Source organism: Molothrus ater, chromosome 2 (assembly GCF_012460135.2).
Source record: "Molothrus ater isolate BHLD 08-10-18 breed brown headed cowbird chromosome 2, BPBGC_Mater_1.1, whole genome shotgun sequence".
Taxonomy (NCBI): domain Eukaryota; kingdom Metazoa; phylum Chordata; class Aves; order Passeriformes; family Icteridae; genus Molothrus; species Molothrus ater.
The window spans coordinates 93,514,451-93,540,160 of record NC_050479.2 but is presented as its reverse complement, the minus strand read 5'-3'; the positions used below and the strand labels follow the sequence as shown (position 1 = coordinate 93,540,160).

The 25,710-nt window shown below is 49.7% G+C and overlaps 1 protein-coding gene across 2 annotated transcripts in view; it reads right to left on the bottom strand.

The window, feature by feature from the left end:
- Window positions 1-12,835: 12,835 nt before the first annotated feature.
- Window positions 12,836-25,710, bottom strand: part of LSAMP (limbic system associated membrane protein) — a 305,059-nt gene continuing 292,184 nt past the window's right edge. For both annotated transcript variants that reach the window (XM_036378608.2, XM_036378622.2), the window contains one exon: window positions 12,836-20,198. In XM_036378608.2, coding sequence (XP_036234501.1) covers window positions 20,101-20,198 — 98 coding nt within the window. In that variant the 3' untranslated portion in view covers window positions 12,836-20,100. The remainder of the gene's footprint in view (window positions 20,199-25,710) is intronic.

Below are 25,710 nucleotides of genomic sequence, written 5' to 3'. Positions count from 1 at the left end.
GCCTCTCACTAGGCCTGCAAAATGACTGGAAATGAGCCCTGGGCAGCACGCACAGGGAGGTGATTAATAGTGGGAAAGGAAGGAAACCAATTAAGCAGAGCACTGTCTGGAGCTGCTGCCCCCACCCTGACACACAGATACACCCACGTCTGCCTCCCTGCCGGTCTTCATAATGTGCAAGGCCAAGAGCTCTGTAAGAATGGCACAGGCTGACAAAAAAGCCTGGAGGCAATTAGTTCGCTCCTCACCTCAGCACCAATGCTGTGCTAGGATACAGGGAAAGTCCAGAGCTTCCATGAGACAGCACAGAAGCACAGAGGCTGGATTATGGATGCCCCATGCAGTCTGCAGTACTTGGCACAGCAAGGATCCTGCTGGGAAGTTTGGAGAAAGGTTGTAAAAAATAGTGCAATTGCACTCTTTATGGGGTATGAAATGTCCCAAAAGATCAGGGCAGGTGGGATCTCAGAGCATTTTCCAGACCTGTTAGGTACTAAACCAGGGCTTTAATAGTCTAACTGATATACCCCCACCAAAGTCTACAGCCAAGTATCTCTAGGATTCTAGAGAAAGGTGTCCCTGCTCATGGCAGGGGGGGTTGAACTAGATGATCTTTAAGGTGCCTTCCATCCCAAAACATTCTATGGTTCTATGATTTTGGGGGTGGGGACAGGTGCAACTCTCAGAACTTTTCTCCAGAGTCAAACTTTTTTTGCAGCAGTCACAGTCCTAAACCATGCAGTTTAAAGTCCTAAGAAAATTTTTATCAAGGACTCCATGGACAACAGTAGAACCTGGATAGTGCTCTAGGAAAACAGAGTAGTCCTCCATCAGTGCTATTCCTGCAAAAAGTACAAGAGATGCTCAACAATGGTCTTCCAAGTTCACTTGGCTTCTCTCTGCATTATTGCTGTGATGAACAAAAAGAGCAAAATCTTCATCCTAATGAGTTGTTCACTCTGGCTGACAGAGACAGAAGGCAAGATTATAAATGTACCATTTCCTGTGGTTCCTCCCCGCTGGATTAAAAACCAAAACAATGTCACAGGTGCAACAGCACCTATTTATTCTTGCTCTCAAAACATTCACTAGTCAGGCTGCTTCCCCTTCCCTCCCGTACACCCATACAGACGCCTGCTTGAGTGTGTCCTGGGAATCAGATGTTTATGCAAGTATTTGCAGGATGTTCCACATCTCCCTGAAATTATAATCAGCATGCCCAGAATCAGCTTAATTACAAAGCATTCAGCAAACGCCCACAGGCTCTTCCAGGGCAGCTCCATGCAGCATCTCCATGAATGAGCTCCACGTTTTTCCTCCACTGCCACACACGGCTCCTGATCAAGACCTCACGCCCTCACATCTGAGCTGCTAGGTTGTCTGGTTACTTATTTCTTTCCAGGAGAGAAGAGAGACATTTGTAAAGCAGCAGCAGGGCATGAGCAGACACTGAGAATGTCTCAGGGTGAGACTTGGCTACCTCTGATTTTTTGCAGCAGTCCCTCCACGCAGGATAGAGATGTGAATGATCCCAGTTGTAACCAGGCCAGATCAGAGATTTAAACAGCCAGGTCCATAGTCTATCAACTTTCTCTGTAGAAAAGACAAAAATCAAGGATCAAGTACCAAAAACTGTGGAACTATGAGGTTTTGCCATCCATGGGTTGCAGCCTGGCACATCTTGGGTACTCAGCAGATAGGCACTTCCTAAAGAAATGAAGGACTGCTTGGCTTAGCTGAGGCAGTCAGAAAACACACTGCTGAGGTAAGGAAAGAAAGAACTTTCTGAAGCAAAGTGCACTTCCTGTAAGAAAGAGCACAATTCATGGCTCTTCTAAACTTTTCTGAAGAATCTCCTGGACTGAGGCTGTGGGCATCTACAAAGATCACGGTCACGTCTTTGCTTTTAGTCAGTGCACTTTCTATCAGCCCCACAGCAAACAATCTCTCATGTAACCTCTCAGGTGATTTCACAGAGGTGCTAAGCACAGACAGAAGAAAGATTCAGGCTTCCCCTCATCACTCTGTAGTTACCATCTGTGAGTCTGACAAGGTTTGGACTCTTCAGACAACTGTAGCTGACTTCATTTCCTTCCCTGTGGCACTGCACCAGCAAAACCCACATGATGATCCTATCACATTGTTATACACACTGGAAGCATTTAGGGCTATTAAGGTCACACTTCAATGTGACTGTAATAATTTACTGCCTATTTGTGGAGCTTGGGAATCACAGAGCCCAGAACCAGGGAACCCTTTTCTGTCTCTGCTGTGCTTGTCATCACATGACAAGAAATTTCCATTTAAAATACAAATCCTGGTGTCACAGAGGCATCATCAAACCAGCATTTTGATCTGAAGCAAGGGGGGAGTTCACAAACACAGGCTCAATTCTCCACCGAGGCATGTTTACACAAGGAGATGTGGGTTTTCTTCTCTGTTCATAAAGGGAAATTTTAACAGTTTTGCCCAATCTTCCACATCCCAATTCATTAGCTATTCAAGACCCTGTGTATGTTAGGCCTTTGCTCACACAGGCACTTGGCTGTTGGTGGCCATTACAAGTAAATAAGATGCTCCAGCATCATTTGGATGCCCAGTGGCCAGCTCTAGCTGTTCAGGTTTGGTGTTAGTATTGCCAGGACCTAAGGACTGTCTCAGGTCGCTGGTGATGTCCCCAGATCTCAGAAGTCTGCCAGCCTCGGCATCACAGCATTCCTATCACCCTGCACCTGGGAGCTGTCAGTGCTCTTATCAGTGTTATCTGCACGACCCCTGGAGCACCGTAGGAAGGATAATTATGACAACAGAGGGCTGTGAAGGCTTAGACCCTCCAGACATTTCGTGGCACCTTCCTCCTGGTTGGGCAGCAGGACTCTGTGAAGAGGCTGTGACAGAACACACAACTGAGCTAATCTCTCAGGATTTCGGGGAGATCAGATCAGTAACTGCTCTGCCCCGAAGTATTTATTCTGCAGGGAAGGGGATGGGAATAACACATACCTTTAAGCCTTGTTAAAAATACATGCCATGAAGACAGCTCTCCTCTCAGGCTAAAACTGTCTCTAGGGACGATCTCTGGGGAATGCCTGTGTAAGCAAACACCCACCAGGGAAGAGGTTTCTCAGGGGGCGTGTCTGTAGGTGAGCTCCGCTGAGTGGAATGCCTGGGGATAGCACGTTCCCGCATGATGTGCTGCCTGCCTCTGCCTTTCCCTAAATAGCGCATCCTGTCCCTGCGGCTCGGAATACACTTGTCACAGAAAACTCTGCACATGTAGGGTAGGACTTTCTTTACGTTCATCCCCAGACAGCTCGTAAGATCAAATTTTAAAGTAGAAACACCTTTTTAGCTCACCCAGCTGCTCATCAGTAGCTGCTCTGTGCAGCTGAGCTGTGCCCAGAGCCTTGGCACTGCCCACGGGCACAGCCAGTCACCCCTTAGGCTTCTGTTAATATCCAGGTTTGAATGCCACTGCCATTCCACCGGCACTACAGTGACACAGACACCTGCACTGGGCAGCCTTTGCCACCTGGTGACACACTAGCTGGTCTAATAGGAAAGGAAAATGAGGATTTTAGGCGGCCTTGACAGAGGGAAGGCAAAGCACTGCTGAATCAGTGGCTGGGAATGCACGCCTTGCTCCCTGCTGGGGAACAGGGGAGTCAGAGGCAGCAGCAGGTTTTGGGGATGGGGCAGCCAGAGAGCCCTGCAGGCTCCATGGCAGCCACAGCAAAGCATCGGTGCACTGCTCAGATCAGCTCAGCCCTGCTTTCTGCTGCCGCTGAGACTGCTGGAGGGGAAAATTCGATTTGCCTTTTGTTCAGGCAGCCTCAGAAAGCCTCGCTCAGCGGCTGGGGGAGAAGCAGAACCCGCTCCTGGTGCTTGCACTCGGGTATTGGCTCAGCTGAGAGGGACCCCAAGAGCTGAGCCTCCTCCTCTCACAGCTGGGTCTGGGAGCTCACTGTGTCCCTGCCACAGAGACATCAGCCTCCCTCCACAGCTATGCCTCCTGCCCTGCTTGTGGTGGAGAGAGCCATGAAGGATGGCAGGGATCCTTGGGACCTGTGCTTTGCTGAATGAGGCTCAGGACCCATGGTGCCTGTGTGCACTCACTTGGCTGACTGTGGATGCCTCCCAGATACACCCTGCCCTTGTCCCATTTTTATCCCACCAGAGAATATCCTGGAACATCCTGACAACAGGCAGCTGAAGAAGGGGGCAGGGTGTCCTCCTCCTTTCCTCACATTACCCATACTCTGTTCTGGCTGGTCACCTCAAAAGCAGCTCCTGTAACATGCTCTCTCTGAAAGGCACTGATACTGGAGCAGCATTTAAATTTATGTTCCCATAAAATATTTTTTCCATACAACTTTTTTTCTTTTAAGCCATGGGACAGATTGGAATCTGACATGTTCAGCTGTTGCTGGATGAAGGGAAGAGCAGAAGTGACAGGAAATTTTTAGGAGAACTATATTAAACTCGGTGCAGGATTTTGATTTAGTAGCAACAGTAAAATGAAATTTCAGCTGATATTCCATTATCCTGTTTGCAGTGCACTCTAATAACAGCTCCATTCATAAAATAGTTCAGCTCCTGTCCTTTGGTGTTGATCTATTTGTTTTGCTCTAGAGCAGTTTCCAACACACAATGAATTTGCCTTCCTGCATACTTATGCATACAGGAAAGGGACAACACCTTTCCAGGCTGCCAGCCTTGTATTTGTATGTTGGATCCTGAGAATGGATCTTCCCAACAGTGCATTTCATATGGGTGACCCTCTGCAAATGTCTTTGTGAACATTTGGCCAGATGTATTTCTTCCCCATCTTCCAGACTAATGAAGTGCACTGTGAGCAGATAGGCAACGAGAAGAGAGAAAACACAAAAATCTGGGCTAGGAAAGGGGGGGAGCTGAGGAGGCAAACACATTTTCTGTTTCCACCTGACCACGTCCCAGTGACCCATTACGAGTGCGTGACTTGCCTGGTTTTGCAGAAATCACGGTATGCAGTCTCACCAGAGGGTTGCAACACCTCTCCCACTAAGCCTGGCTTGAACTGGAAATCTTTTGTTCTTTTTGGCTTTGCCCTCACTCACAGAAGTCAGACTGTACAGCTAGCACCCAGGCAACAGTGAGGTATCTGCAGGTACAAAAGCAGAGGTGCCATGTTCTCTTTACACTCATTCCTGAAAATTTCATCCCTTCCTTTTGGAATTTATAATAATGGGCCTCATTTTTTACTGATATTTTCTTAGGAACTCTGCAAGGTGAACGCAAAGCACTATCAAATCCCAAAGGTGTCATTTTAACCCTACTTTATGGCGGCATTATAGATAAATCACCCTTCAGAGTGGGTTCAGCCCTATTTGTCTCCCTTATCCACACCCTTCCTCTCAGATGCTGAAACACCTCAGCCTCCTTCCCTGTCTCCCAGCTCCTGCAAGACGTGCAGCTGCTTGCAGGCAGCCTCTCTACACCAGAGTTAAGTTACTAAGCAGCCGAGATAAAAGGTTCCCACCTTCATAAATAATCAATGTGGGCCAAATGGCTTGTGCTTGCTCGACAAACTCATGCATGAGAAACAGAAAGGGGAGAGACAAACACTAACCCAGCAAGGAAAGTAGCCACACCTCATGCCAATAAAGGTGGAAAGGAGATTTGGAAAACAGAGAAGCAAGAGGACAAGAGCAGAGAAGAAGGGAGCTGAGCACCTGTCAAACACTTCTTTAGTCTTTATTTGCGAAGTATCTGGAGGCTGATTTTGATTTAGGTAATTTACTCATTAAAAGGGAGTTACTAGAGCAGCCTGGTACCTGCCAGTCACTGGGTGAGACTCAGCCACTGCCCATGCCTCTGATGGGTTTGCCCGTGGTGATTTGCTGGCATTGGAGGGATGTGGATGTGCAACCAGCATCAGAGGGACCAGTGAGCCCAGCACCAGGGTCCCACTGCAAACACAGGGTGTGCACAGATCAGTGACAGCCCAGACAGCCTTTCACAAGGGCTGCCGTACAAAGGGCAGCTCAGCTATTTAGGGCTGCTCTGCAAATTAAGTTTCTGAGGTAAGATTGCCATTTTAGAACAGAGGGACTTCAAGTTTCCAGCATATATGTCACTCCTGTCCTTTGCCTCTGTGGCACGTATCAAACACAGAGGCCCATCATTATGTGACACGGGTGAATCCCTTCTGTTTGGTGGGTTCTGTGTCTAATAACTCTGCCATGGGAGAGGAGCTCACCTGTCTCCAGCCCAGGAGACTCACTGGTGTTGGGACATCAGTGCTGATTTTCACCATATGGGTGCATGGTCCTAAAGAAGGTGTCTGTGCTGAGAATCAAAATTGCACAGTAATGACAGAGACCTTTTCACATGACAGAGATGATGGTGAGCACAAACAGTGTCCCTGTGCTCTTCCTCTTAGAGTGATCCACAGACATTGGTAATGTGCATATAAGGCAAAAAACCCCCAAACATTTGTGCCTGATTCCCCATTGAGTAACCTCTCACTCCAAGCTGGTGCCAAACTTTGAAAGTGAGGCTTAATCCAGGGCAATGAGTCAAATCTGGCACAGTTAGCTCAGAAGGTGTCAATAAGGACTTTAGGCAGATATGAGTCTACCCCTGGAATGAATCCCTACTGTTTGTAAGCACTGGACAGAAACTGCTGCCACAGTGAGAGTCCCAGGCTGTAGACTTCCCACTCCCTAAATTGCTGTGTTGCTTTGACTGAAGACAACACCCTGGCCTGGCTGTCAAGCCTTGTTCCTTGTTCACAGGTGACCCTGGAGTTGGTACCAGATGCAGAAGGAGGCACGGGGCAGTGGATGGGCTCCCTCCTCATGACATGCACCTCTTCCCATCCTTGACAAGCTTTTGTCTCTTAGGGAAAGAGGATAAAAGACCACCAAATAACCACATGTCACAGACACAAAGCAAAAGAATGCAATGGCATTGCCAATGCTTTGGAGATGAACAGAATTCAGCAATTCATTTATTTAAATTGTTCAACTGGCTGAGGAAGAGACCTGTTCCCTCTGGTATACAAGCAAAAACCACCTCACACAGCCATTCTCCTTGTGTCCCAAGCCAAACCTCCCTGACCTTAGCTGTGATCAGACCATCCCAGTTTCTCAGGCTGCTGTGCAAAGCTGAACACAACAGATTTTGGCTACCAGGGTAATGATGACCTCCTGCTCCTGTTCACCTTCAATGCAGTAAAAAACTGCTGCAGACACAAATTTAAAAAGATGGGAGGGGGGATGGCATCAAAGCAAATTCACACTCCTGTTCTGAATAACTGTTTTTGCAGCTCTAGTATTTATATAAGAGCAAGGGGGACCACTAAAAGGGTATGAAGAGAGAGCTCCCAGAGAACAGACAGTGAGCAAGGGAGTGGGTGAGAACACGGGACTCCTTGGGAGATAAAGTTTCATTGCTATGAAATCAATCTTCTAAGCTTCTCTTTGCAATTTTGTCTCATTTGGTGCCTCTTGAAATGAGTTTCCATTTGTCTGTCTGTGCTAGTTTTCCCTCATTTGCCACATCAAAGCCATCATTAGAGGCACAAAGTGCCTCCAGTGCCTTTTTCCCCCTTTTCTTAAGTCATTCTCCTTAATAGCTCTCAGTTTGTTAACTCGGCTATCACTCAGTGGCAATCAGATGCTGTTAGTCTGGTCTAGCTGCCTCTGGATGCCCCATCCCTCCTGTTCCCAAGGACACATTGCTGCCTGGGGTAGTTGCCTGGGGCAGGGGCTAGGGAGGTGCTTTAGAGCACTTGCAAACTTTTATCTGCAAGTGTTACAGCCCCTTGCAAGAGATGTTTGATATCTTCCTATATTTCCATTTCAATTAGTAATGGGAGTAACAAGTACAAGAGGAAGAGTTTGGACAGCATTGAAAATGTCCTCTGAGCTTCTTGAGGTCTTTGCCCTCAAGCTGATTGAGGTTTGCTTGGAGTCAGGAGCCGGCTCCCAGCTGCGGGCTCACAGAGAGTGCTCACCTCAGCCCGCTCTGGGGATCCGTCTCTGCAGCCAGCAGCACAAATCCTCACATCTTTTGCGCAGCCCTCTGGTCTTCGAGCACTCCAAGATGTGCATCTCCCCAGGGGGATGCCCCACTCTATCATCCTCAGGCAGAGAGCAGCCCCAGACCATGCTTGCAGAGCCCGCTCAGTGCCAGATCACTTGGCAGTGACAGGCTGGCTGGGCTCTGGTGCCCGATCTGCCCCCTCAGAGAGCTCACACCGCGCCTTGTGCTGGGCACCAGGGCTGTGGCAGATGCAGCCCCATCCTGCAGCGTGGGTGGCTTGCCCTGATGCCTGTCAGCAGCTCTGCTGTGCCAACAGCTGCCCCAGAAAATCCTCGCAGAAGAGCCCAGCACCACCAGCAGCAAGAGCAGACTGTTCAAGAGCTCTGTGCTCACTCCCACTGCGTGCTGTGGGTGGGAACGGCAGCAGCGCTCCTGCTCTGCCACACAGTGAGAGGGACAGCAGGGGCTGTCACCAGCAACTGCCTCCAGCAATGAACCTCAGCACATCTTCATGCTGTGCCGTGGGGAAGAGCTTTGATCAGAGGCAGGAGGCTGTGCGGAAGGTGTGCGAGGCTCTGTGGTGGGAGGAATTTCAGGCTGAGTAAAGTATCGTGCATGGAAAGATGTGGAGAGCCCATCCCTCCCTTCACTAGACAGATGACCAACACACAAGCACAGGTGCTGGGAAGGGGCTTGTCTTGTCTCTTTATGCAAACTGGTCAAGTCAGCAGCCAGTGAGACTGGGAGAGGTTTTACATGGCTGGAACTTCTCAGGCCACTCTGCAACGGGTGATGGACCCACAGGCAGGCAAGGCAGCCTTCATTTGAGCAGGCTTCCCAAACCACATTGCAAAGAGGATGCACAGTCTTAGCTCAAGCTTGCCAGAGTCTCACATGTGCTCTAGATGACTGCTCAGTGCCTGTTTCCCACAACTTGTGCCATCTGAAGCCACAGCCAGAGAACAATATATTCCCTACAGGAATACAGGGCCAGGACTGGGAGCCAAGTGCACTGTGAGGGACTGAAGCTCTGCTGGATTCTTACGCTTGTGTCAAGTGCCTTGTGCATACTCACTGACCCTCTGTCTGTGTGGCATCCTCAATAGACTCGGATCCACGAGTGATTTCTCCATCTGGGAGGACTGTGTTGCAAAATGGGTTGCAAGCTAAGGAAACAGCCTGGGAGGCTGGGCTCCAAGAGATGGAAAATTCAGATTCACGTGCTGAGCTGGCAGAAGAAGGTGAGATTATCCACTTCTACCAGTGACTTCCACAAACTCTCCCACTGCAAGTACTGCATCCTGTCAACTCAGATATCAGGTGACTGCAACCCTAGAATCCTGGGCACAGACCTAAAAACATCTGGATACAAAATGGGGCAGCAGCAGATCAATGCTGAGGTGTGATTTCCAAACCAAGTCTTGCTGCCCTCCAGCCCTGTATAAAATTTTGGATTAGCTTTCTACTGGCAGAGTAACATTATTCCTGGTCAGCATTTTGTAATAATTTGTAATCTTTTAAAAGACCTAAAATCAGATTTATCATCAAGGTTATTGGAATGTGTGACAACTCTATTAAGCATTTCAATTAGCCTTCCTCTTTGTGATAATGGCTCAAACATTCATTCCTCTAGTTTCCTGGTCAATGCACCATTTTTAAGCTGAACTGGGAAGGTGACACTTTTGAAGAGGAAGCAGTAAATGTCCTACAAACCATATACTCTGAAAGTATTAAACATCAAAAAGCATTGTGTAAATCTCATAGTCTCCAACGTGTTCTCAAGTTTCTACAGATACCACACCTGCCATGTGTGGACAGAGTTCATAACACAGACAACAGACCAATAAAAAGGTGTTAGGTACAGATATTCCTCTGGAAATCAATGCAATTTCCAGCTCTTGGATGAAAGCTCAGCTTGCTCTCGGTCAGTTTGCAGATGACACTAAGTGGGGCAGTGCTGGTCTGCTGGAGAGGAGGAAGCTCTGCAGAGGGATTCTGGTCAGGCTGGATTGATAGGCTGAGACCAACAGCATGAGATTCAGTGAGGCAAGTTCTGAGTCCTGCCCTTGAGTCACAACAACCCCATGCAGCAAAACTGGCCTGGGGGAAGAGTGGCTGGAAAGCTGTCCAGCAGAGAAGGACCTGTGCTGGTTTACAGTGGCTGAACATGAGCCAGCTTGTTCCCCCATAAGGCCAATGACATCCTGGCCTGTGTCAGCAATAGTGTGGCCAGAAGGACTAGGGCAGTGACTGTCCCCCTGTACTCAGCACTGGTGAGGGTGCACCTTAAGTTCTGGTGGTTTATCCATAGCAATTTATAAATCCGGCTCTTTGCCCATTCTGACAATGCCAGTCTTGGCTGAATTGCAAGATATTTTTATGGACACACATTTTCCCATAGCCTTTGAGTACCAAAACCCTTAACTAATTTCCAAGTGCAATTTAGCAGTGCTTGAACATAGTTCAAGTTCCTCCATGAGGAAAGATGAAGAGCACAGTCCCCAGAACATCTCATCACTTTTCCTACTCTTCTGGAAATTTTGAGTTATGGTAAGTGCTAAGAATTCAGATGCTCATTTACTGGTAGGTCTGCATCATTGCTTATAATTTCCTGTGTACATTTTGCAGGAATAACAGGGTACATCTAATAATTGTTCTTACAGATACAAAAAGCTCTTCATGGTGGTAAAAGCGGGAATTAATGTTAATGAGTCTGCTGTTAGCAAGGAGTACTATTGGTGTTATGCTCACGCCTCACCAAATGCAAAGCTTGTTTGTTAAGCAGATGCCAGTGTTAACAGCCAAATTCTCTTCCCATGGATAACTTAGTGTTAGTTAAATGTACCATTAAAAATAACCATTTAAAATGTTAATGAAAAGAAGAGTTGTTCTTGCCAGGGTTTATCTTGTCTTTTTAGCCTCAGCTTTAGGGTGCTGGAGGTGAAAAGGCAAAGACAGCTTTTCCAGGTGTGTTCAGGGCACACACACGGAGGTGAAGACCTGGTAGTGCTGTTGTCATTCAGACCTGGGTGTGCTGTTGTACAGCACCACAAACCTGGCCTGTTTCCACCTCAGTGACCAGCCAGTAAAGCTCAGTACTGACCTTAATATCCACAGAGCACAGAGGTACCCACTGCCCTGGCACTCTCCCCTCCAGCTCTGCTGGGATCCTCCACGCTGCATTTCCTGGCTCTCCCAGCACCATGGAAGGGAACGATGGTGATGGTGGAGGGTTCATAACCCATTGCTCTCTTCAGTCTCAAATAGGAAAGGTGATGTAAATGCTACTCACGTTCATGTTCACCCATCCTGCTTGCACCTCGTGCTCAGGGATGTACCTCTGCTTAGCCCACTGTTTGTGCTGAGCTTCTCACAGCTCTGGATTTATTTAATTTCACACCATTTAAGAAAAGTCTGTACTCTACTGGAAACAAGGCTTACACTGTTCTAAGTGTTATTTTCCAGAAACAAAATTAGCTATAACTTTTCACAGAATATACCCCTGCTTTGTATGCAGGTCTCAAGTCTCTGCCCCAGTGGACTGTAAATAGGCAGCAGGAGAGACAGTGGAAGATGACACAGAGGCAGTGAAGGCAGCACATAGGTGAGGGCAGAGCAGACCCAGAAATAGGAAGCCCTGGTTTTTCACGATCCAGCAGTGAGCAAGGATGAGACCACCTCTCCTTCAGAGCTGCAGCCAGGCTCTCTCCTGCAGCCCAGGCTGAGCCTGGCCATGTGCAGCCTCGTGCTGCTGCCCTGGTGTTGGGTGCAGGCACATGCTGCCCTGTGCAGTGGCACAGTTAGGTGTGTCCTTGGGGGCTACCAGGAAATAGAGATTCCCCCACTGGGAAAAGGACAGTGATGCCAGGCTGTGACAGTTGGGTGGCATTTACATGACACATTCCCCATTACAGTAATTTGGCTGTAGAGGTCCTGGGTTGTCCAACCCTCACATTTAAATTGCCCAGGTGTTGCTTTCTCCTTTGACCAGGTTTTTTTCTGCTTCTTGGTTTTTTCATCCCTTTGGCTGTGTTTGCTTGTAAACTTGCCCAGGCTACTCTGCTGCCCTCTTCCTCCAGCTCCTTCTTACCTATTCCTTTCATGTCGGCTTGTGACTATAGCACGAGACTCCTGCCCCTCCTCCCCTTATTCTGGCAGCTCTTATTCCAAGACCCATGCCCTCTCCATTCCCCTGCTTCTCCACCCCCTCCTTGTCATAAAACCCAGCCTCTCCAGTGCTGCATCCTGCTGTTTTCTGGCCAGCATTTCCTGCCTCCTTCCCCACCATCCCCCTTCTCTCTCTCTCTACCATTTCCACCATCCTGCTTTGTCTTTTGGTGCTCCTGTCCTATGCTTGCCTAAGCAGCTCAGCCTCAGCTCATTCCTTCCAACAGCTTCCTTGTTCTTCCCCTCCTGGGACTGCAGCCTTGATCCCAACCTCTATCTGTGCACACACATAAAATCATGCAATTTAACTAATTAAAAAACCCAAACCAAACAAGAAGCTGAAGTCAAGTGCTGACTTCAGGGTGTGCACTGCAGTTTTGTCTATGGCATCTCCTCCTGGCAGCCCCATGTCACATCTATTTCCAGGCAGCCTGCTTTCTTCATCCTCAGGCACTGCACTAAAGGGGTCAGACTGCTCGGGGTGATACAACACCCTCAGTCCCAAGCCACTGGCCCATGCCTCACTTGCACCTTGACCCTCAAAGGAAGGTGAGGGAAGGGGTATCTTGGCCCACATTCTCCCTGTGGGCTGGAAAGTCAGCACTAGACATGATCAGAGAGGAGACAAGCCAGAGTATGCAAGGAAGGGAGGGGAAATGAAGAAACATTACCTCCTTTTCATGTTTATTTAATTTTTGTATTTTTTTGTATATTTTTTTTAAGATCACAGAAGAGCAGAGCATTCATACATGTAAAGAAACAGAAACGAGATAACAGAAGTTAAATACATTGAGAAAAGAAAAAATAAAAAGCTTCTTTTTTTTATTTCATCACTGGGTTTTGTTCATTTGTTTTTTGGGTTTAATTTTTTTGATTGGTTCCTTTACACACACACTTGCGCTTTTAAAATTTTCTTTCACAGAGCTAGTTTCAAAACCAAAACAATGGAAAAAATAAAATGGCCATTTTCTCGTTTCATTAAAGAGAAGTTCAGCTCATGTCTACAGTGCTGGGGAAAAATATATATAAAGATATAGATATATATATATATTTATACGTATATAACACTGTTAATGAGGAGAGTTCTAACCACCCCACCGTGTAGCAAGAAGAAGGGACTGGACTTCATTCTCAAGGTCTAGAGGATGAATCTTGGCTCCAGCTGGGAAGGTTGAATGATTCTGGGAGGTGGCACCGTGGAGGCAAGTTCCTGCTCTGTGCCCCCTCCTCCCTTTCCTGGCACACACGTGTGCTCCTGCAGGCACAGGCACAGGCACAGGCACAGGCGTGCCCAGGCCTTCTCCTGGCTCCTCAGGAGGTCACAAGGTAGCTGTGTGTCACAGGCAGAGCCACGGCCAGAAGCAGGAAGGAGGCTGAGCCCTGCCTGGCTGTGCGTGGTGGAGCGTGTGGGGAAGGAGAGCGCCCAGGAGCACCCCCGTAGCATGTGCGCCGTGGAGCGTGCGGGCGTGTGCGTGTGAGCCTGTGTGTGCCCAAACGGGGAGCAAATGTCACAATTCTGGAGAAGGACAGCCCCGCCTGGGACGTGCTCTCCCCACTGGCTGGCTCCTAGGAAGGCCTTGCTCCTCGTCTCCACCCATGACCCCTCTGTTAGGGACAGAAACATCCACACGCCTTTCCTCAGGACATGGCTGGAGCCACCACACGTGGTGCCACACTGCTTTACTCACTGAGGCCCATTTTGCTGCATGGTGAGCATGCCCCAGGAGGTCAGGAGGGAGCTCCTGATGCACCATGAGGATAGGCAGAGAAAGAAGGGCCCACCTGGGATGCAACCTCTGCCCCTTCCCCAGCTGCGCTGCCCAAGGAGCCCTGCTGCTCATGCAGCCCCCACCACCTACGCTGCAGTCATGTCCCCCTGTCACTGCCCCCTCCTTCTCCACTCCTACAAGGCTTGCAGGGCCATCCGAGTTGCTGTGGCGCCAGCTAACCCAAGCCTGCAGCAAATGAAGGACTGCTTCCCACCAGCCTGGGCTAATTAGGAGAGCTGCTCCTCCTGCCCAAGGCCTGCCTTGGAGATCTCCTTGCCTCACTCTATCACCCCGACCCACAGAGGTTCAGAGGACCATACTGACGTACTCTCACCAGGATGAGTTCTGCTCCCCCTTACAGCGAGTGAACCAACAAGCAAGCACCATATGTTGCCCCAATGGAAGCCAACCATTAGGCAAAATTCTGGGGGCTGTGGGAGCTGCCCAATTGCTGTTCTAGCAAGTTACAAGAAGGAAAAGTGAAAGAGGTTTTAGTGGTGTGACACAGCTCTTAGTCAGCAGTCATGCAATTAAAAAAAATCATCTTCTGGGCATCCCACTGGAAATGAAGCCACTCTAAGATTAGCGTTGAGAGGCCGTGGTCTCCTCGCTGGTGAACCTGAGAGTTCTGTGCATGGATGATGGACAGCACTCATCCCTACCCTTTTCCACTGGCATCACAGCTTGGAAATTATCTCCATCTCCATCACTTCCCTGCCTCAAGTTTTGCTCTTCCCATAAGACAGTTTGCTCCCAGCATCCCAAACTCAAGAAGTTTTGTGTCCTTGAGTCAGAGAAGCAGTAAGATTGTGCACCATCAGGAGAGAAAGAGAGAGAGAAAGAGAGAGAACTGCTCACCCCCCTGGCACCTCCTCTGTCATACTGTCTTGGTCAGCCATCCCCCATGTCAGTTGCTACATCACATCAAGCACCATGATGATTTGGGCTGCAGGTCAGTCTGCTTGAAGGAGAGGAAGCAGAGGTGTGAGGGGTTGGGAGGAGGAGAAGAGGTGTTTCCCTGTGCCCATAGATTCCCTCACCAGGGAAGGGCGAAGTGATGAAACACTACACAAAAATTGAGCTGAAATATCATCTGCTGGTGGGTCTGTGAAGGATTCTAGCATAACTCCTCCAACTTCCCAGATCCTCTTGTTTCATCAGGACTTCCTGCTGCTCCCCCAGATTCCTTCCAGATGTGTAGCTTCTACTCAGCCTGGAGACCACATGGCTTTTGATGGTGGCTTTGTCCATGCTGTGGGCTTGGACATTCAGAACAGGGTTGCTCAGACAGGTGGCTGGGAGCATGGTCGGGATGCACCTGGAACTAAGAAGAGCTGGTGGGGCTTGGATGTTCTTTGACCAAAAGTGGGTCAAGCAGCAGTGCACGAGCGATCTGCCCAAGTGGTGAACAGTCAGTGGTGTGAGAAAGATGTGCAGACAAAGACTAACTCTTGACACAATGCATGTCACCAATGAGATCTCCATGAATGGCACGTTCACATGCACTCGGGGTTAGCATGGGGCGACACAACTTCACCGGTGAAGAAAGCGGGTACGGGGGAGGAGGAGGAGGAGAGGGTGCATCACTGAGCCACGAGTGTGGGGCTGCAAACAAACAGAAATGAACACGACTGCCAGGATACAGGTGTCGGCCGGCTGGAGCATCCCACAGCGCCCTTCCCAGCCGTTCAGAGACAGGCGTTTGCTTCGTTTTCCATCTGACCAGGCACACGCTCCAACCAACATGCTACAATCATGCATGGAGTTCATGTGGCTCGGGGTGGCTGCATTTCCCCTGCCCAGGTCCTTTCAGAAAGACTTGCCTTCACCCCTCCTCTCAGTCATCCGAAAAGGGTTAGAAATCTGCTAGCAATTATGGGGCCATATATGAAATCTAAGTTTTTGTTCCTCTGCTTTGACATTACCAGACATCTCATGTAACTCTTGTAATATTTACAAACCAGTAGAAGAAATACAATTTTTTTTTCCATTTTGTTCATATCTTTTTATGACACTAAATGTTAAATCTCCATCAATCAAACACAATTACACTGACAAGCTCAAGGAACTGGTGTCCCACTTCAAACACCCACCTTCCCTGGTCCCCAACCAGCTGAGAGGCAGCAGGAAGCAAGAACACAGCTTTTTGGGAGGTGATGGGAAAGATAGCAATGCAAACAGGGAAAAGAGATGATTAGGAGAAAGAGTTTCAGGGAGAAGGGCCTGAGACACAAGAAAAGCCATTGCAACATCTCCATCAGAGGATGGAGGGGAGAAAGAATGGGAAAAAGCTTGCATTCAGCTTGAGTTCAGGAGAAACAGGGGGATTTTTACGGCACCCTGTGAAGTACACTGCAGCTCACAGGATTAGATTCTTGGAGAAAATCAAGCTCCAACCTACCCACAATTTTACCCACAATTTCCCTAGGAACAGACATTGCCAGGAGTATGGTTCCCAGCACTTCTGCAGACAACAGGCATACTTGGTGTTGGTGGCTTTTCTCAGAGAGGTCTGCAATTAACTGGCTTTCACCCTGTTTTACAGCCACGCAACAGAGGCAAAGATCTGCCCAGGACCTGCAGAAGAAACCAGATCCCAGCACTGGGGCTGAGGCCATTTCCCCCACTAATGGGCAGATGACTTAAAAAAAATTGATTCCCTGCTTTTAGTGAGATATCTCCCTTTTAACCATATGCTTTGACATCTAAAAAAACCATCCCCTCAAAACTCCTTTGAACCAAAACAGACGTGAGATAATGAGGAGCTGGGACTCAATGACCACCACCACACCGTAGGGGTCTGATGTGTGCGACCCCAGTGGCCAGGAGTGACCCCACAGTGACAAAAACACATGCAGAGAGCACATGGGACAGGTGCTACCATAGCAACCGGGTTGACATTAAAGAACCTAAAGTGGGCTTGACTCAGCCCTTAGGAGCAGGCTGTCACAGCAAGACATTGCAGGCTGCCCACCTTTTTCAACAAATAAATCCTGTGGCAATAAATCCAGGCATAGGTACAGCCCCAAGAAAGAGCAGTGTGTTTTCCCTCGTGCCAGTGTGCAGGAAAGGGTGCAGCTCCCAGACCTGGCTTCTGGGACCAGGATCAGCTCACGGCTGTACCAGGGGAAAGAGGAGGCCTGCTGCAGTAGAAAATCTGGACTTGTTACTAAGACTGAATTAGACGGCCCTCCTGAAAGTTAGGCACGAGGACTGGGACGGCTGAATGCTCTGAAGGATGCAGGGCATATTTTTTCATGGGCTGACACACACCAGTCTCCAAAAGAAATGCCCAAGTCCCATCAATGACTGACAATTTTGGAGGAAGGGAGCCATCCCTGGATGCCTTGGGTGGATTTCAAGCACCAGTTGCCCACTTGTGATTTGCACCCTCTTGCAGGTATGGCTTTGGGGTCTGGAGGAGCATAAATTACCACCATCCAATTCCACAGTAGCTCTTGCAATGCCCAAACTTCAGCCTCTCATGTATCTCTTTAATAAATCTCCTTGCTCTTCTGGCTGCCTAGGAGGAGCCCTTGACTGCCTGCTTAATCGCATGCCTGCTGCTTCTCGGAAGAGCTGAGCTCAGCAGCGCCGGCAGTGCCGCAGTGCAAGGCACAGCCTCACCGGACTGTGTCCCGCCCACGCAAAGGTGGGGACGGGCTCGCAGGCAGCAATTCCCACTTTCCCTCCTGTCAGGGGACACCTGGGGGCATCCCCTCCCGCACACTGCAAGGCCAAGCTGTTTCCCCCTTGCCTTCATGTGAGCACAGCTGCCAAGCGTGCTGCCACTGCCCTGGTGCCCAGGGCAAAGACAGAGGAGCAAACTGGCTGCTGCTTGAAAGCCGAGTGGCTGAGCACCTGTAAAACACTCTGCTGTGGTGGGATGGTCACTCGACTTCACTGGGCTAAATCAAGCTCTCCCCTGCACATCCCTCTCTCCAAAAAAGGCCTACCTGATAAACCCTGTGCTTTATCATCTTTGCTGCTGGTGGATACTATGGCTCGTGACAGGCCAGGGGACACAGGAATCTTCTCCCCACTGCCCCCACCCACACACAGGCACTGCAGCCCCTGCTCACTGGCTCTTGCAGCAGACATTGTGCTGGTGTGGCAAATTCCAGCCATTGCCCACCATTTTCTCAGTCCTGTTTCTCACAGCTTTTTTTCGCTTCCTCACTTGGAACGACTAAAGCCTCTCTTGTTGGCACCTCTGTATGTGATTCTGCCACAGGGGAAGTGTGGGGCACTCTCCAGCAAAACCAGCACCCTTGAGATAAGAGGAGAGCAGGGGAAATTGTACTGCCCACTTCTTCGCTGCATCATTTTATGCTCCTTCTTTGTAAGCCCAGGATTTTGGACCTGACATTTGTTTTATTTCTTACATTCACAAGTCCTGGACATTTTCTGACCCAATTTCTTTCAAATGTGGAATTTGCAGTGTGTTTTGTAATAGCAGTGGTATAGAGCACACACACACACACACACACACACACACACACTCCCCCTTACACAGCCTACATTTGCTTTTATACTGGGGAGGACAGTAAAAACAAAAACAACAAAGCAACAAAAAAGGGTATTGGCTCTATTTTTGCATGTCTACCAAAACGGTTAGGAATGACCAGATTGTGGTTTTCGTGTTGAGGTATTGTTCCTATGCACACTGTATCTAAAAGGAATGGCTGCTTGGTGATGTCCAAGGTCTCATCACTCACATCCCACCGGCCCAGCCTCCCATCCCCAGGAGGAATGGTGACTGCACTCTTCAGTCCATAGTGTTGTAGGCCAGTCCTGGTTTCTTCTGCTTGCTTGGACAATTGCACATGAGTGCACAGCCCCATGCATGTGTGCAAGCACTCATGCATAGCAAGAGCTGCTACACTGGTACTTGGAGGCTGAGAGCCAAACAGATTGGAAGTAGGAGAGGAGAAAAAGCCTAGACAACGGTGCAGACTGACTCTTGCAAGCAAGATGGCCAGAAGACAAAAAGCCAGTGAGGACATAGGAGAGGGGACACAATATGAACCTGTTTTGCAGCTGCCCCTCTCTCCTCACCCCTCTTCTCTGCCTAAGTGATCTCTCTGTATCTTGTCTCACACTTACAAGGCAGGACATTATCTACAACAGGATGAGCATATGTACACATGGGCTGTTCGTTTTGCATGCTTAGAGAGAGCAAGAGGAAGAGAGAAAGAGGGAAGACCGAGCAAAAGCCACACATGCATGCACACGCACGCACACAGGCATACACAGGAGAAAGAGAAAGACACCTGGTTGAATTGAGGGGGGGGGAAGGAAGAGGATTTAAAATAAAAAAAAGTAGGCTTTCAGTAGAGTTGACACAGCTTTAGGTTAGGCCTGTGGGGGTGATGTTGCATGAAGGAGGGGACAGGAAAGGAAATAAGGTTTTTAGAAAGGGCTGCGTGCACATGAGCACAGGGTGAAGTGAAGAGAGGAAGGGGTTCTTCACAGGACACCAGTGTGCAGAGAGCTTCAGGTGACTTGCTCTGGTTTGTGGCTGTTATTTTTTTTTTCTTTTCTCTTTTTTTTTTTTTTTTTTAGATTTGTTTTTAAAAGTATGAACTGGCTGAGCATTAGCTCACAAAAATGACCCAGGGCATCCAAAAAGTTAAATGGCTATAGACAACGAAGCAAAGACCTCTTTCTGCAAAAGAAAGAAAGAGGAGGAAGGAAGCAAAGTGAGGGAGTATGGAAAAGAGGAAGGAGGAGAGAAAAGAAAAGGGATCTTCTTTTTGATTGGCTTTGCAGGTTTTGTTGGATTGTTTACATTGCAGCATCCTCTGGCGACACGATCCTTGCTGGTGCCCCATTCTCTCCCTTGCTTCGTGTTGCCTCCTAGGCAGTCGATGACTTGACAGCGGCTTTTCAGGTTTTGGATTAAATGTTGCTGAGTCTTTGCTGTAATTTTTCCTCTCCCCCCTCTTCGCTCCTGAACACACAAAAGTTGTGAAAGAAACAGTCGTCTCTCTCTCTCCCCCCCTCTTTTTTCTCTCTCCCCTCTCTTCGCTCTGTCTCCTGTATAACGCGTTTTGTTTTGTGTGTTGTTGTTGTTGTTGTCGTGTTGTTTTTTTAATTATTATTAATATTATTATTTTAATTCTGATTTGTATTAACATTTGCTGAGTAGGCAGAGCAGGGATGCTGCCAGAAGCCACAGTGGGACGGCCAAACTCATGGAGCCGTTGTCTACTCTCCCTGTGCCGGGTCCTGCAGGGTGCGAGAAGGGAAAGAAAAGAAGACAAGATTACACGAGGCTGAGTGAGATGGGTGTGACACAGGAACACAGTGCTTCAGTCCCAGGCTGCTCCTGCAGTGCTGGGTTTGGGCTGCAGGGCACAGCCTCCTTCCCACCTTGGTGAGCTTCCCTCCAGCCCAGCTACAGGCTGCTGCCTGCCAGCTCATCCGCATCCTCCTTCCCTCAGCCCAACACTCCAATGGCATGTGGCTCTCCCTAAACAACACCCACGCTGGAGGAACAGGGCCTGAAGCAAGTGGGAAGGCTCAACCCTGGCTGCTGACCACATCCCAGCCCTTGCTGTGCCTCCAGCTGGGAGCTGCTGGCCTTTCAGTGCTAGGATATGGTTCATCCCTTTGCAGATCCAGCCCCTGGTCACCACCCCCACACGTTCCCGCTCTGCTGCCTTCCCAGTGGTGGCCCTGAGATGCCAGGACTCCTTATAATTGTGCACAGTGGCCAGTACCTGTCTGCAGGCAGACACCAGCTCCACAGGAGCTGATTCATCACCGTGGTCCGATCAATAAAACATGGGCCCAACCAGCAGACACCTCCCCTCCCTCCCTCCCTCCCTCCCAGGGCTGCACCATAATGAATTGTCTCTGAATCAGGGTGGAGGAAGGCTTGGCTGTGGCACTTAAAGCCCTGTGGCACGACACCTATGGGGTGAGGGTGCAGGGTATGCCAAGGAGGTTGATTTTTCATAAGGTTGGGAAGTGAAGTTGCACGTGTGTGCTGCGCATCCGCAGGCTCCTGTCAGAGGGGGCAGGGAGGAGCGCGCTGCTGCAGCAACAAATAATGCAGCCCCGCTCCGGGAGTATTAAATGCTAACACTCCTGACATCTTCTCATTCATCCTCTCATTTATGGGTTCCCTCTACTGGATGGCTTTAATGGCAGTGATGCTGTTTTAAATTCACCCTGCAATCCCAAGCCTCGACAGCCTTTTCTTTATAGCTGGTCAGGACACATGTCTGTGGGTCTGTAAATACAGGCTCACCCTGTGTATGTGCACACAAATGCTCATGTATGTATTCATGCACACACATGTATGTGTGCATTTATACGTATATGTGCCTGTAAGATGCTGGAGTGTGAAGATGGAGATGAGGTTTTATGTTAGAACTGATCCTGCTGTGGAAAAAAGAAATCATGCTTACTACCAAGAAAGGCTGTGATGGCAGAGGAGAGCAAAAAAAAAAAAAAAAATTAAAAAAGGCCCTGTTCAGGAGAGCTCCATGAGACTGAAGTACAACTGCTCCCTCACAACCTGCAGAGGTGAAGAGCCCTGCTCTCCCGGGTGGAGCACAGGTGCCACAGGCTTGCTCAGCAGCACAGTCGCTATTAAACTCAAGCTAGTGACTAAAAGGCAGCAAATCCAAGAGAGATATCTCCAGTATCCCTCAAATTCCATTGCACTTTCATTTGTCTGATTTCTTCCTAAGGTAGCTGACTAGAGTAGCTTTTGTGCCCCAGTTCTATTATTTTATTAAGTAATTATGTGCTGATTTGTGTGGAAAATTTATGTTCCATCTTTTTTTCAGCTAGTCCACCTGCAACTTTTGTGGCTTGTCACACAAATCCTACAGCACTGGTTTTTTTACTCGTTTTATTTCCTCCCCTAAACTCAGGAACACATTTCAGTTCAGCTACTACTCCTACCTCACCTATGTTTCAGAAAAAGCATCTCTCACAGTCAAATAATGGTGTGGAGACTGTTTGGGAGCTTTTGCATCCCTTTTTGGCACAAAACATGACTCCTCTGGCCCAGAATAAACAAGAGTACAGCATACCAGGCAGGGTGTATTGCCACAAAAAATTTCAGCCACCACATTTTTACTCTCTGGCTTAAATACTATTTGTCTTAAAACATACATGGACATGTACAAACACACTTGTGACAACCATTCCTCCTCTTTGCCACTTTTCTAGGGTGTCCTTGCAACCAGAGCAAGGGCATTTGCACCAGTGGTGGCAAGCACTGCACACCCAGCATAGCAGAGGCAAGGGGACATTTGCCCTTGGCTGGGTACTGCTGCCTTAATGCATCTAAATGCATGGATCGGTGTTTGTGAGCTTGGTGGGGACTGGGGACAGAGGCATGGCATGGTGTGGTGGTGGTGAAGAGATGAGCTTCTGCAATGTCTAGGTGTAAGAGAGGACACACAAAGACATGTGGTGGGATGGAGGACTTGGGAGAGGGTCACACCAGCTTCTGTTCTGCTTGAGCTTGTGTGCCTAAGTTTGAGGGCATTTGAAAAGCCAAAACTCCCATCTCCAGAGATGAAAAATGATACATGTTCTCGTGGTTCCCTGTGTCCCAGTTAGATGGCTGCAGAAACCTCTCCATGTGCAGAACTTATCATCTCCTGTGCCACACCACAGGCTACACCAGCAGCTGTTCTCACCAGCAGGTGTTGGGCACTGTGTTAGGCTGACTGGGAGCACTGGGATCCAGTGTGGCCTCTGCAGATAACCCTGGGGGCCACATGGAATCCCTGGGTTTTACAGCACATCTAGCTAGAGAACACTCCATGGGTGCTACATTTACTGTCACAATTACTGTAAAAATGTGGGAAGCTTATAATTCTATCACAAAATAATGTTTTGGGGGACAACAGCTGCTCGAGTGTAATAAGAAAAAGAGTGAAAGTGCTGGAAAGTAAAATGCTTGTCTTTGAGCAAGATTTTCTGCAGGAAATAACATCTGTTTTCAATTCATTCTATCACTGTCACCCTCCCTTCCCAGGCACACCTCAGGCTACGCCAGCCCATGTTTGCATGATGACTCCTCCATGTGTGTGCAGGAGCAGCTGCTGCTGCGGGCTGTGCGTGCCCCTGCCCACCCGCACGGCCACGGGTGAGCCCCACGCGGGGGGACAGTGCCAGCTCCCACGGCGGCCACGGTGTGCTGCAGAACCCGCACACCTGAGCGCACCCGCCACCCGCACACCGCCCTCCCCAGCGCGCCCACCCCGCGGCACATGCGGACAGGCACGCGTGGGCACAGCTCCCCAGGCGTGCACACGCACACCGCAGCCCCCAGAGCGCACAGACCCCCCAGAGCCCCCACCCCTGCAGCCCCCAGAGCGCACAGACCCCCCCACAGCCCCCACCCCTGCAGCCCCCAGAGCGCAGGCCCCTCGCAAACCCCCTGCCCTGTAGCTCCCTCGCCATCCCCACACATCCCCTCGGCGTCGCGGTTCCACAACCCCTATGTCACGTCCCCTACACATCGGGTCCCGTAGCCCCCATGTCACCTCCCCTCGCCATCCCGGCCCCATCGCCCCCATGCCACACCCCCTCGCCATCTCCATGTCACATCCCCTCGCCATCCCCATGTCCCACCCCCTCGCCATCCCCCTGTCACATCCCCTCGCCATCCCGGTCCCTCAGCAGCCGCGGGCCAGCCCGCGGTCTCCGGCGCCCTCTGGCGGCCGCCGCGCGGAGCCGCCCCCGCCGCTGGGGACCGGCAGAAAGCCCCCCCCTGAATCATCCCCGGCTGCCCACCCCTGCTCCCTCTCGCTGGCACCGGGAGCTTCGGGCTGTGCCTGAGGTCTCCCGCTTCGGTAACCTTGAGCCTGTGTTCTGGGAATTTGCTATAATATCCCGGGCTATTCATCCTCCCACCCCGCCCGGGCAATTGGACAGCACTGTCAAGTCCGTGACCATGCAACAGCTCTGAAGAGGAGGAAATTCGGTTTCTGATGCTGATAAGCTAATATGAATATCTGGCAGAATTTCACAGCTAAACCCCTAAGGGACCCCAGACCCTAAATGCTGACCGAGTCTGATCCCATTAAGCAAATCAAGAAGGAGCAGACTGAAAGCTGTCAAAGGCAGAAACTGCACTGCTCTTCCTTTTTCCAAAAGTGAGACATTTGGATATCTGGTGCAGAGGCAGCTGGAGCCCTGCCATGGTGCCCAATTGTGCTGCAACACAAGTGCATGGGACACTGCATCCTGTGTTTCCAAGGCTTTATTGGTGCCACACGTCCAGCCTGGTGATTTGCATTGGTGCCACGGCACAAGGTAGCCTTGGCCAAGATTTAGAGAGCTGTAGTTCTCGCATGGCTGAAGGGGACCATGTGCAGCCCCCGTCCCCCATCCCACCCCTCTCCCCAAGACAATGTAACCCTAGCTGCATCCTTAAATTTAACAATGGGAAAAGCAACCATGCCACGGTGGCCTCACTGCTCCGGCCACACCTGCCTGTGTGCAACAGCCCAGAACAACAGCCTGGCACAGAAAGGCTCCAGGCAATCCCCCTAACACTTCTGGGAGAACTTCCACATACTTCTGAGTGAAGATGCAGAAGGGGTGGCGAGACCCTTCAATTTGGGACATCATTAATTTCACCTAGTGCCTAACACTCCTGCATTCCATGTAGCATGGGGCAGAAGAGTTGCTGCATGCCCTCACGTGCAGAGGGCTGCAAGTCAGCCTAGCCAAGGTTTCACTAGAGAGGACGTGGGGTGTGTGCTACTGTTCCAGGCTTGGTGTGGGATAGCTGTAGTGCTTGTGTGTGTGATGGTTCAACAACTGCTCCTACTCCCATGAACGGTGTAGGAAAAGACACAGCAAGAAGGATGGGGGGACTTGGATTAGATGGCAGAGGAAGATGAGAAAAGCATGGTGCTGCTTGCATTTAGAGCAAACCACAGCCAGATTGCAAAGCCAAGAGCTGCTCTCATCCTCAAAACCAGCCTGAGGAACACACCACAAGGAAAGATGTTTGCTGGGTCAGTCTAAGGGTCTTGTCTAAGCTTCAGCCCTGTCCTCTGGGGGGGCTGGGTGGGGGCCAGCCAGGAGCATGTGGCCAGCATGGCATCATACTGGCCTACCTCAGCTGCTTCAGAGTCATTATGAGCCAGAAGAAGCTTGACCCCTTTGGGATGAATTTCTTCTTCTGTTGTCTGGTCACTTCTGGACTTCCCTCAGCTCTTTAAGAAGGACAGCAGCAGTCAGCTGCCAGCAATGACATTGTGGCCCCACATTAAATTTGGGTGCTATGTTCTCCTGTGACTTTAGGACCTTGGCATTAATAGGTGGCCTGGCACACCATCTGCTGTTAGTTGCTACCTGAACTGGCTAGATTAAAACTGTCTCAGTCATTCCTTGCTCTGCAGCCTCCTCTGCTGACTATGGGAGAGCCAGGCTAAGGAAACTGCTCAGAGTGGGAAGAATTCACTGTGGAGTGTTCAGATCTTCCCAGGAAAGGGAAAGATGAGTATTTTTGTCATGAAAGCTTGCAACACACCCAGCTTCTGCAGCAGTGTCCGAGGTTGGAGGGCCAGCCCTGCACAGGCCCTGCCTCATGGCTTGTGTTGGCCTCCTAAAGCCTACAGTGCCCACTGGGGGTTGGGGGCTGCATGAGGAGGTGAAAAATATGTAAGGGCATCTGGGCAGAGGCACAGGAAAAGGCTGCTATGATGAGAGATATAGGAAGGGGTTAATGGGGACTGAGGTGACAGGATGAACCTTG